The sequence below is a fragment of the Lepisosteus oculatus genome, chromosome 1 (genome assembly GCF_040954835.1).
Source record: "Lepisosteus oculatus isolate fLepOcu1 chromosome 1, fLepOcu1.hap2, whole genome shotgun sequence".
NCBI classification, from domain to species: Eukaryota; Metazoa; Chordata; class Actinopteri; order Semionotiformes; family Lepisosteidae; genus Lepisosteus; species Lepisosteus oculatus.
Genome location: NC_090696.1, coordinates 36,131,169 through 36,143,783, shown reverse-complemented (window position 1 = coordinate 36,143,783; position 12,615 = coordinate 36,131,169). Strand labels below are relative to the sequence as shown.

The window sequence follows — 12,615 nt, the reverse complement described above, 5'->3', positions numbered from 1 at the left end:
AACAGTGCCTGCGGATGAATTCATTATTTAAGTTGCTGTTTATGTTGTCAAACCAGATGACAAGAACCTAAAGGGACAAAAGCAGTGTTAGAAGGGGCGAAAATAAAAATGTGTGAAACAATTACAGACTACTACTATTAAATTAAATACCATTACACTTATATTAAGAACATTTTTTGAATATTAATGCTTTTAGAAGTGCAATACTGTAACACTGTATTGTTCTTTTATCAATTCAATTGATTGTTCCTGGATTTGAATAGTATAGTACAGCAGAGGCAGTATTGGAAATAATTATGGAAACACCCTGGTATTAAACCCAGTGTTCAAGGGAATCCTCAATTCCTCAAGCTTTGTCACACTAAACTTAATCACTCTAGACAGGAAATTAAAATAATAAAATGTCTTTGACACATGGTGATACTACATTATTAATTGAATTGAAGCTTAATAAGAGAAGGAGAAAGTGTCTGAACAAGAGTAGTGTAAACATGGAACAGGATCGAGAGAAGCAAAGATCAGCCTCAAATGTTTTTAATTATGTATAAGAAATTGATTTTTTATTTCAATTTTTAATTAATTTGTAATTATTGGATTTTTTAAAGGTCACGGCTAATAGTCGTTGTTTAACTGTAAAACATTAACTGCTGATACACATTGTACTGGTTGATTGATAATATGCGGAGCGGTGGCTCTGTGTCTAAGGATCTGCGCCTGTGGCTGGAAGGTTGCCGGTTCAAATCCCGCAGCAGAGGAATCCTACTCCGTTGGGCCCCTGAGCAAGGCCCTTAACCCCAACTGCTCCAGGGGCGCTGTACAATGGCAGACCCTGCATTCTGACCCCAGGCTCTCTCCCTGTCTGTGTGTCTCATGGAGAGCAAGCTGGGGTATGCAAAAAGACCAATTCCTAATGCAAGAAATTCTAAAGGGTTAATAAAGTGATGTTATAATCACGTGATTGATTTGTATATTCAAAGATTCTTTCCACATTTGCCATTTGTCTCTCACAAGTCTCAGGGACCTGTTTCTTCACAGCCAAACATTTTACCTTGTTTCTGAAAAACATTCACCATGCAGATACATTCTTTCTGGGATTGTCTCCTCACATATTCCTGGCTTAAGCATTTGAAAATGATAGCATGAGGCAAGGGTTATTTGCTGGCATTGTGTATCTTTGTATATCAAGTTTCTCTCAGAGGCGATTGACTCACTATGTGTGAGTTCTAGCCCTACTTTAGGTTTTAGCAACTAATGTTTGCAAGACCCTGAGAGTGTGGATAAGAGAAGAGGTTAAGATGGAATCTGACCATCATACAGTTTACCTGAGGTTTATTACAAGAGACACTGATATACAGTACATCCTTAATTAAACTTACAAGCTCTGCAAAGTCACTTGCACTTGGGTTATCTCTGAGTTGCTCTATTGCTATAATTCTTGGTTTGTGTCAAAATTGAAATGTAATAGCACACACCATACCTGTGCATAAGAAATCACACTAAATAATACAAATAAACTGTAAAACTGTGAGCTGAGCTCATGAAATCCATTATTAGTTCATTATTTCTTCTTTCAAATATGATGGGAAAAAAGCAGCAAAATTGGAATGTCATTCTAGCTAATTCCAATGTAGCCAGTGAGTATTAATCTTGCCAGAATGTTTTACATGAAGTAAAAACAAAAATCAGTTGTGCTAGTTAGAGGTGTGTTTAAAAAAAAAAGTAAAGGAAAAATGTCCTCAGAGAAAGGTCATGCCATCCATTTGTGAATCTTCAGAGTGTAACCTTAGCACAGATGAATCACTGCAGCTGGAGGATGCATGCACAGTGTATGGAGAGCACACAGTGATTCAGGTATGATTCAGCATTGGATAAGTACTTCAAAAATAACTACTGACTGGGACTCTTTCTTATGGCAAAGGTTAGGTGTTAGAGAAAATTGAATTGGGAATGCATTGTATGAGTATCTTGCATGAAATACAGTAAGTATTTGTGAGTAAGGATTTGTGAACATGTAGTATTGAATTGCTTATGTCAACACCATAGGTGTATTACTGTACTGAACAAACTTAATTCATTATGATTTGATAAAATATTTTAATATTTTTCATGATCAGTTAATGGCATTAAAGTATTTCCTTTTTTACCCAGCATTATCATCAAACATTTTTTTCTCTTTTTTTCTTTTAAATTCAGGTTGAAAATGTCAGAAAGCAATGTAATGTGCAGATATACAGACTAGCTGAGGAACTCTCTGCTCTTCAGCTGGTATGTAAACTGTTGGAATTAAGTATTAAACTATGAAGTTTCTTTTAGTGTGTTAAATATGGTATATCTGGTGTGTTAGAGAATCTAGTAGTCCAATTTCATTCAGTTAACTCCACGTTTTATTGCCAACCACATCAAAACACAACAGCTGACACCATGATGAGAATTTTCAATTAGTGTAAATGAACATAAATATAGCTTAAGTAGGTAGCTGCGTCAGCATGCGTAGCCTGCAAAGGAACAAGTAATAGGTTTATTCCATGCTGAAAAGAGAAGAAAGGAAACAACGTTTCGACTGTGGAGCCTTCTTTGGGTGTCATTAATCGTATATTTACTGAGCCACAGAAATGAGAAATAACAGCACTAGATGAAGTAAATGTGCCACAAAATAAAGGAACTGGCACTTATTTGTGTTATTTTGACACCCGATGAAGGCTCCACAGCCGAAAACATTGTTTTCTTTCTTCTCTTTTCAGCATGGAATAAACCTTATAACTTTTTCCTAAATATAGCTTAGCTTCCTTTAAGGTGTTTTATTCTCATTGCAAATATGTTTTCATTTCATATAATTTTGTATGTTATTTGTATTTGTAAAAACTTCATCTTGCCTTTAGAAATGTGGTCAGTATTAAGGAGCCGTTCAGAGTGATTAATTCTGCCATACGATTAATGAAAATCTGTAAACCTTTACAGCTTTAGATTGATGATTTTTTGAATAAATATTGCTCTGACATTTAGCTTTACAGAAAATAGAAATGACAGCACTAGATGAGGTTAATGTACCACAAAAATAAAGGAACTGACACCCATTTTTGATATTTTAAAGTAGGATCTGTGTTTTCGTGTTCTTTGATTTTATTTCAAGGAACAGAAGGGATTATTAATTAAAAAAGTAACAATGAAGCAAGTGAATAATGCATTTGGTTTGTTTTTTCTTTGTAAGACATAGCTGAGTAAATGTTCATTCCTAGTTTTATAGCTTAGTGTGCTGGATTATTAATTACTCTGTTTTGCCAACAAGGAATGTGGTGACAGGGAGGCTCAGATACAGAGAGCAATACGAGAGAAGCGAGCTGTGGAAGAGGAGCTTGAAAAGGTAAAGACTGAAGTGCTGTGTGCTGGACCAATATTTGCCAACAAGACACAAGAATCAATCCATTTTTAATGTTTTGGACTTTCTGAATCACCAAAATCACTATATCTTTTAATAGTGTTTAATTTTCCAAAAATGTGATAAACTATATTTTAATATAGTATATTTATAGTATATTATTTATATACTGTATTTTACCCTTGTACAGTGTGAGGATATTCAGTAATTATGGCAAGTAATCAGTGTAGTTTTTAACAAACCGTATCAAGCTAAATTATCCGATGCTATTTCTGTGCGCCACTACATTTATCTGCAATGGTGAGGCTACTGAAATTATAAAAAAGAGGTGGTACATATTGTTAGCAAGAGGAAGGGGGAAATAGATTCACCAAGGAGATAAAGCAGTTCTTTTTTTTTAATTTCCAGTTCAGAATTTAACTGTTTTCCTTAAGGGCTGGTGCTCAGCAACAAGTTACCATAGAGTGGATGTGAGGCAGATGGGTTTGATTGTCACATCATAGAGTCAAACGACACAGAATTGAATCTTCCCTTTGTGCTACAGTCAGATTATATCATTATGTATAATACTAGAAGTCTGAAATGAATTTAAATTATTGTGAAGTAACATTATAGGCTTACATTTATCATTCAGAACCACAGTGTATTCAATTATAATGCCCTGCAGTTTTCATGTTACTGTATATGCTCCAAATGTTCTTTCACCTCAGAAGTAAAAACGGATTTGCTGTGAATTACTGATATGAAGAAGTCAAATTTATTGGAGGTTCCGCCACGTAATTATAGGTATATTATAGTAGTGTAGTGAAGCCTTAAAACTTATGAAACCCCTTTGACTTGATTTAGGTGTATCGTGATGGAAGAGGCAGTGAAGCTGAGTACAGGAAGATAGATGAGCTTCATCAGAGGTGCCTAAATGCTGAGCGATCCAAAGATGACCTGCAGATATCACTGCAGGCATCCCAGACCAAAGTAAAAAAACTAGAGATGAAGTAAGTGCCAAAAATATTCCCTAACACTAGAAAAGTTTCTATTGCTTTTCAGGAATGTTCTCTAGAAAGAACACAGGATAAGTCTGTTTTCCTTATGACATGGTTTCTCATTAACTTGCTTTATGTTTTGCTTTAATAATTCTCAGATAGCAATTCTCTGTCCAGCCTTTGTAAAGGGAGACATTTTTCTTGGTACGATTTACTTTTCCACCCACAATTTCAATTCATATGTCAGTATCTCCTTCCATTTAATAGTAATTATTTTCAGGTCAAGAACATGTCCTGCCCTGAGAAATACTCATTTCAAAGAGCCCTGTGTGAAATGATTCAGCTGGAATTAAATTCAGCAGTAACAGCAATCCTACAATTGCTACAAAGAAAAACACTAGAAGTGGAGCAACGAACAAGTATTGAAACCAATACCTTAAGCTGTGAAAAAAACACAAAAAAGCAGCTAATTTAATTTAACGTTTTATTGTTTGTACTATTTGTATTCAAGGTTATAAAATACAAAGTTATTAAATATTAGATTTTGCGTTTTTAAAATTCTGTTTTCTCTTTTTTATATACCTTATGTTAAAGATTACATATATATCTAGATATATCAATTAATATTGAATTTGGATTACTTTTAATTTTAGTATTGTTTAAAAAAACTGTATTCCACACACAGTGTGCCTTTTTAGGCACATTGTGTGTGGCAAGAAAGTTTCTAGCTATTACACTCACGATGTAGTTGGATTATCTGTAAATCATGAATGTTTCTTATTTAACTACCTGTTAATTATATTTCTAGGAGAATTCAGACCAACTGAAGTCCACACAGGTTTAGAGCAGAAGAAAATTTATAAATGAAAGGAGGCTATTTGGTAGATCATAAGTAATTCAATGATTTTGTCTAGCCATTCTTGAAAGGAAGCAAGGGTATGGTTTTTAACAGTAAACATTTGGAAGTGTATTCCATACTCCCACAACGCTTTGTTTTTCCCGTTCTTAATTTTCAACACATTTCCACATTGTTTCCACTTGAGTCCTCTGATTCTTTTTTCACTGTTGATTCTGAAGAAATTCATTAAGATCGATTTTGTCAGTACCTTTGAGGATTTTGAATATTTGATCTGGCTACCCTCCCAGTCCTCTCCGTTCAAGCATAAAAAGGTTTGGTTCTTTTGTTCTGTTAGTGTAGAACATTCCTTTAAAGCTATGAATGAATTTCATTCTTATCTGGAATGATTCCAAAGCAGCAATTGTTTTAACAATTTTTTGTGACTGAAATTGTGCACAATGTTCTAAATAAAATATTACTAGCAAATTATGCAAATTCAATATGACATCAGTTTTAATATCAAATCTTTAACTTTCATCTGTTAAACCTATTATTGGTTGCCTTTTTATTATTCCCCAGCATTGTCCAAAAAAAGAAAAAGATAGTTTCATGTCAATATAAACACCCACGTCTTCTTCACAAGTAGTTTCTTCAAGTGTTCCTTATTCTGTGTGTTTAGATTTGTATGTTTTGCTACCTGTGTGTATTACTTTACACTTAACTACATATTCATCTGCCAAGAGTTTGCAAAAGTTAGCTGCCCATGGAAATGAAGTGAAAATGAGTGTACAGTAAATCATGACTATAGGTGCGCAAAAACCACAACAAGGACTTTACTGGAACATGAAACTTGTTATATTGTATCTTTGATTAAGTGGCTTTGCCTTCCTGCCTTCCTTGTCCCCAGCTATGAGGAGGAGCTGTCTCGCTGCCGGGAGACCGTACAGAAGCTGCAGGGGGCGCTGGCCGTGGCCCGGGAGGACTGCGACAGTGTCAGCGAGGAGAGGCTGCAGCTGCAGCAGGAGAACCAGCAGCTCCGCAAGGAAATGGAGGACCTCAGGAAATCCAGCCTTAAAGCCCAGAGGATGGCAAAGCAACAGGTGCAAGGCTCTTCAGACCTCAGGGTTTCCAATAGGTGTTGGCTGGGGACTCACTTTTCAATTTCACATTTCCACGAGGAACACAGAGGAATAAATGTTTAGTACACGTTCTGTAGAACAAGCAGGTTTATGGTTTGAGTAAATCAGAGGCACTCTCACAGTATATATTTGCAGCAATTGACATTACTTCTCTAATAATAATAGTATTTTTAGAACCTTCTTTAGTCTGAAGTTTCAAAACCTGTCTCAGGACCACATTATTTATGTCTGCTCTTCCAAAGATTTGCCATACAGATTTAGCCCTTCTTATCAGGGTTTGAGGGCTCGGCATTCGCTATTTTTGCTCATTATTTGAGGTTTTGAATTTATCTGCAAATGCCTGCATTTGAATGACACTTTCTCCTTTTTTATTTAGTAGGCATTAATACAAGATTAAAAGATCAAGATCCCCATGGCTCAGATGTACCATAGTCATATCCCCATGCAGCTTTGTTGAGAAAAGATTCCTACTGAGTTTTACAACATTGTCAAGTGGGTTTTTTTTGGTAATGAGAGCCCATTGTTTTATTTGCAGGTTAGCCAAATTGAGACGCACAGTAACACAGCTGTACAAAATACAAAATATGGGGTAACAGAATATTCCTTAAGGAATATTCTGTTAAATCTTTGATTTGAACATTTATTCCGAAACATGTACTTTGGTTGCGGTACATGTATAATGTCCATTTTATGGCTTCATGGCTTGCAAGGGAGTCACTTTGAATAGTGATTAAAATATAAAGAGATGTGCTGATAGGGGCACTTGTCAGATATGCTCAGTTCTTGACAATGAAAGATTGAGTGTTAAAGTTGGTTCCCCAGGTCTCTACAATGGAGCATGAGTTCTCCCTAAAGGAACATGGGCTGGAAGCCAGAGTGAGGGAGCTGGAGGAAAGCAGCAGGGCTTCCAATAACGAGCTGAGTCGGCTGCTGATGGCCCAGCAGAAGACAACCAAGCGCTGGAAGGAAGAGTCTCGCAAGCTGGCTGAAGCCTTTGAGCTGAAGATGAGCAGCCTGAAGTAAGTACGTGTATACTTAATCACAAAATAGGAGATTGAAAACTGTCGTTGCTTTCCAATTTTGTAAGACATCCAACGCAGAGATTTGTGGAAAACAGTCGTCATATTGATTGTATTGTACTGATGTTGGTAGCTTTCAGGTGGTGTTCATAACACCTTGTTCATTTATGTATTTCCCCTGTGTCGAGTATAATAAGGTTTTGTAGTTCAGAGTTTGGGATGAAGGGCTGAATTTGGAGTGGCTACTTACCATTTATGTTATATTTGATCTTTTTTTGCTGTGTCTTGCCTAATGTCAGCAGGTGAATGAAATGCAGTGAATATTGTATATAACCCATGCTCTGTGTTGGTACTACAATATTAAAATGCTTTGGGCTATGCTTCTAAAGTGCAAAAATAAATGAAGAAAAACATTTAATTAGCAGTGTCACACTAATAGGTTAAACTTTTTTATTTAATATAGTTTCAGCAAAAGTGCAAATGGCTTAGTTTTCTCAAATTTGGACTGAGGCCACATCTTTGTAATTAATATTTGCACTTGAGGAATGAAGTCTAGTGAGTAATATTGCTCTGAGAAGGTTTTAAGATGTTACTTAACTAGGTCATTTTATAAAATGAATCAGATGTGTCCATTCATTTTCATTTTAAGCTAAATTAAAAGTGAATTAAAATGTGACATTTACCTTTTTATGGTTTCAAAAAAAGGCTATAAAATGTTTAAATGTCCTTGTTCTAGACTACTGAGCAAAAATTACTTTGCTGAATGACAGGGAAGAATTAATCTTTTTTCAGTTTTGGCTTCTAAACTTTAGCATTATTAAAACAAGTGAATGAAAATACTTGAACATATACATGGAAAGAAAATGACAAAAAATAAATTTAAAAGGTTTTGAAAGAATGTTTGATTTCTATAAGAACACAGGAAGGGTTAGAAACAAGAAGGGAACATTTCACCCAACAATCTGGTTCCCACATTATCTGGTTTGAAACCAGTACTTTGTTTGGGAAAAACTCACCAAAAGATCAATTATTTAAAATTAATATTTTCCCATTTCATAGCGACTGGCATAGATTTTATTAATGAGACGACAAGAAATTTTGCATAGTTAAAATTCTGATTTTCTTTTATGCTTATTTATTGGATCAAATAATTCAAAATACCTCACTCGCATTTTTACTTGTGTAACCAGAAATCAAAGAGTGTTTCTTTTTTAACTAGATCTAGCCCTCCATTAATTACATTTCTAGGAGAATAAAAACCAGGGTCACTCTAGAACATAGGTCAAAAGTGAGAGGAGGCCTTTCAGCCTGTGGAGTATGTTGCAGGTCCAATAGTTCATTGAGCCAAGGATTTCATTCAAGGAGTCAGTGTTTGAGCTTCAACAACAAAGATTGTTTTTCATCATTTTAAATGCACATTTATAGTTTTTACATAAGTTCCATGCTTTGTGTTTCGCCTGTGATTCCGTAGGACTAGCATTATCAGTGTTCTTGAAGACTTTGAATACTTGAATTAGGTCCCCTCGTAGTCCTTTGTGTTCAAGACTGCAGAGATTCAGTCCTTTGATGACATTCCTTTAAACCCAGAAGTGTATCTGTTTGCTCTTCTTTGTACTGATTCCAGAGCAGAAATATTTGTTTTGTAATAGTTCAGGTAGGGAGCTGCGTCAGCATGCGTAGGCTGCAAGGGGACAAGTAAAGGTTTATTCCATGCTGAAAAGAGAAGAAAGAAAACACAAAGTTTCGGCCGCGGATCCTTATTCTTGACACCCGAAGAAGGCTCCACATCGAAAACATTGTGTTTCCTTTCTTCTCTTTTCAGCACGGAATAAACCTTTACTCGTTCCTTTGTTTTGTAATGTCGTGCAAATTAATTAATTATAAAAATTGCACAACAAATAAGGTTTGTTCATTTGTTTGCTTGAACTTGTAGCATGCCAAAAGTTGAACTGCTTGTTGTTTAGGGGGTTGGGGGACCTAGCCTACACCTCCTCCTACTCCCCATGTATGTTATTGTTGTGAGCTGAGATTTAAAGCCACAGCTGATGATTTCAGGTTGGGTGGGTAGGTACCACAAAATCAATTTTAATAGAAACACAAAGTATAATTGCTTACAAAAGAAGTAAAGAGAGATGGATAACTGATAAAAGCTTTCCAGACAGGTGGTTGAAGCCAAAACTTCTGGCCTCCTTCAACAAGTGGTAGGATGACATTGGTGATAACATTTATAATTTTTTTTTATGTAATCTTTCATTACACTTGATAGTTTAATTGAGAACAAATTCTTATTGTGCAATGGTGGCCTGGTGATTAGCTGTTTATGTGGCAGGGCATTTTGCTGGAGTCATCTGAGCAGCATACCCCACATAATTATATACCACAGCCTCCCAGTCTGTAGTCCAGAGCCTAAACAATACTTCTTTACTGCTGTCCTAAGGCAACTAATATACCAAATGAGCAAGATGGGACAAATTGTCGCCTCTCATTTGTAGGCTTATGTAAGAAATTCTCTGTGGTATAACTCCAGAAACCCTGGGTCATTAAGACAGAATTTACTTTTAAATTTGGCCTTAAACTAAGAGCATTAATCATGTAGAGCACCTTTTCTGCTATGAATATTGGTGCTTTACAGTATATTGCCTTGCACAGCACACCGTAAAACTGATCGCCTGTTTACTATTCCTGTCATCAGTCATATTGAGTAAACAATGAGCAGTGTTACTGATTGATCTGAAGATGCATTGTGCGTTGGCATGATTTTCTTTGTTAATAACTCCCAAAAGAATTAACAACTTGTAAAGCATCCATCCATTATCAGGAAGCTGCTTATTCCTGGCATGGGGTGAGGCACCCCAGAGACTATCCCAAAAATATAGAGTACAAGGTGGGATTTAACTCCCAAAGAGAAGTCCATCACAGTTGAAGTGCACACTTGCACATATCCAACCAGCCACATAAATACACTGAAAATAGAGACACTAATGAACAGAACTAGCTACCATGGCACCTACAACATGCTTACATATAAAAAATAATATACTGAGCATCAAAAGCCGATTTAATTTCTAAAAGCATACATATGTAGTGATAAAAATACATTGGAGTGAGTTGACAGAGCACAGGTGATGAGGTAATTTAACCTGTTGAATATCAAGCTTTGTGAAAATCAGCAAAGAAAAACTCAAAAAAGCACCTATACCCCCCTGCTAAAGAACAATGCTTTTGTGCTAGCGGTATGCTAGAGCAACCGCAGGTGGACTTGCCAGAATTTAAGCCCAGTCCTGTACAGTGCAAAATCCAGGCCTTGTGTAGACCACTCTGATGGACGTGAGTGAGAGTGATGCCAACGCATATGCTAATTGTGTATAAGAGACCAGTCCATGGGGAGGTCCACATGTGAAGGTCTGGACAAAGGTATCTAGTAGGTCCTCACGCAGCTCGCTTTTAACAACAGCTCGCTTTTAAGACGAAAATGTGACAGTAAAGCATTGGATGTGAGCTCACCAGGAAACGGGCCTCATGGAACATTTGTAGGATTCTCAAAAGAAGGATATCCCTTAATGCTCAGGGACTAGTGAGTGGGCACATGCTTTTCAAGAAGAATGGGAACAAATCCCGCAGGACAGCCTGGAGCAACCCATGGGTCACAAAAGTACATTTTTTACCGGTTTCAGCGATGGCCAAACACACTACTAGATTGGGATTGTTGGTTGTTAATCAATATCATGAATTTACATATGTAATGTCCATTACAGAAAGTGTCAACATGCCTGCTATGAAAAAAGGTTATTTTCCTTATAACTCGGTGAGTTTATCGTTTTTAGACAGAAATTTCTTTTGATGCTGAGTATATCAAAGATGGGGACTGTGGTTAGCAGTTTAGATGCATAAGACAGAATAAATTCTCATTGACTGTTTTATTTTCCATTTTAGAATAAGAAATCAAACTGAGTGGTACAAGTGTAAAATTCAGATGTATTCCCTTTAACAGACAAAGATCTAGAAAACAAAGACTTGTTTTAATTTACAAAATTTGCAAATTGTGCATGCTATAAACATCTTATGAGTATTGAAGGGCTCACGCCTGTTATAAAAAAGTAATAAAATATAAGCACCTTATCTCGAGGAACTAATCATCTGACAGCGGCCTGCCTTTGCTCTTCCAACCTTGGTGGTCGTTCAGAATGCTAACAATGCAGTGAGTATGCCACATGAATACTTTATTAGAGGATTTGGATTGAACACTAGACTTCAAGGATTCAGAGGATTCAATGAATACATCCCCCAAATATATAAAAAAAACTTTATCCTGGACACTTTTACAGTTGATAATCTTTCTATAAGCATGTATCACTTACGAAAATCTTGGGCCCGTAGTTTATAATGAGTGCTTTAAGAGAGAAACATAGTGGCAAAGGTTGTTGGATCCCAAGGTGTCTGCTGTTATTCATGAGCAATATATATATATGGTCTTTTACATTCTGGTAAGTTTATTCCTTTTGATTGTGTAGATTGTGTTGTTTTTTTTTCCAGTAGACTTGATTGCATCGAATACATCAGTACTTACTGTATGTTTCTCAGGTAAATGAATCGAGGATACAGTGAAACAGCATTGAGTTCAGTCAGACACAGTTTCTCCCAGCATTATCTCCTCTGTAGATCAGAGACACATAAAGGTGCATTTTTTCTCATTACAGATGCCTGCAGTTCAGCATTCCACAAAGGATTGTTCTTGTTTTTTAATGCTGTTAATGTAGTCTTGCTGTGATGTTAAGTATGTCAAACTGAGTTTTGTTTATATGTTGCAGTCAAAATATTCAGTCTTTGTTTCCTTACTCTCTCACTAATGTAAACTTTGTTGGGTGTCATCAAACTTCTCAGGAAACATGAATGTGTTCTTGGGAAATATTTTTGGCATTGAAATGGTTGATCATTAAGCTAATGCAGTTAATGAACACTTTTTTCAATTTTTAGGAGTTTCATATAATAAAGATTATTCTTCCTGGTGATTCTGTCATTCTGAGTAGGAATGTGGATAGTCATATTTGTTTTTGAGCAATGCTTTTGTTTTTCAAAAATGGTTTAGATCAGTGTCTTGAGGATTGATCATCTACATTTGGTGGGTGCGGGCTCTAGGTGCACTGTGTAAGAATTGACTTCTCACTAGTACCTATAATTGTACTGCAATAAATTATTCATTATCTGAAGGATTCTGCTGTGTCAGGTCAGTGGGTTAGAGTGTAAATCTGCAAACTCAGTGTGA

The 12,615-nt window shown here is 36.1% G+C and overlaps 1 protein-coding gene across 4 annotated transcripts in view; it reads left to right on the top strand.

Annotated features, from left to right (window-relative positions):
• Positions 1–12,615, top strand: part of sclt1 (sodium channel and clathrin linker 1) — a 132,001-nt gene that overhangs the window by 113,849 nt on the left and 5,537 nt on the right. For all 4 annotated transcript variants that reach the window (XM_069189849.1, XM_006629701.3, XM_015344882.2 and 1 more), the window contains 5 exons: positions 2,194–2,265; positions 3,287–3,361; positions 4,223–4,368; positions 6,102–6,294; positions 7,156–7,352. In XM_069189849.1, coding sequence (XP_069045950.1) covers positions 2,194–2,265; positions 3,287–3,361; positions 4,223–4,368; positions 6,102–6,294; positions 7,156–7,352 — 683 coding nt within the window. The remainder of the gene's footprint in view (positions 1–2,193; positions 2,266–3,286; positions 3,362–4,222; positions 4,369–6,101; positions 6,295–7,155; positions 7,353–12,615) is intronic.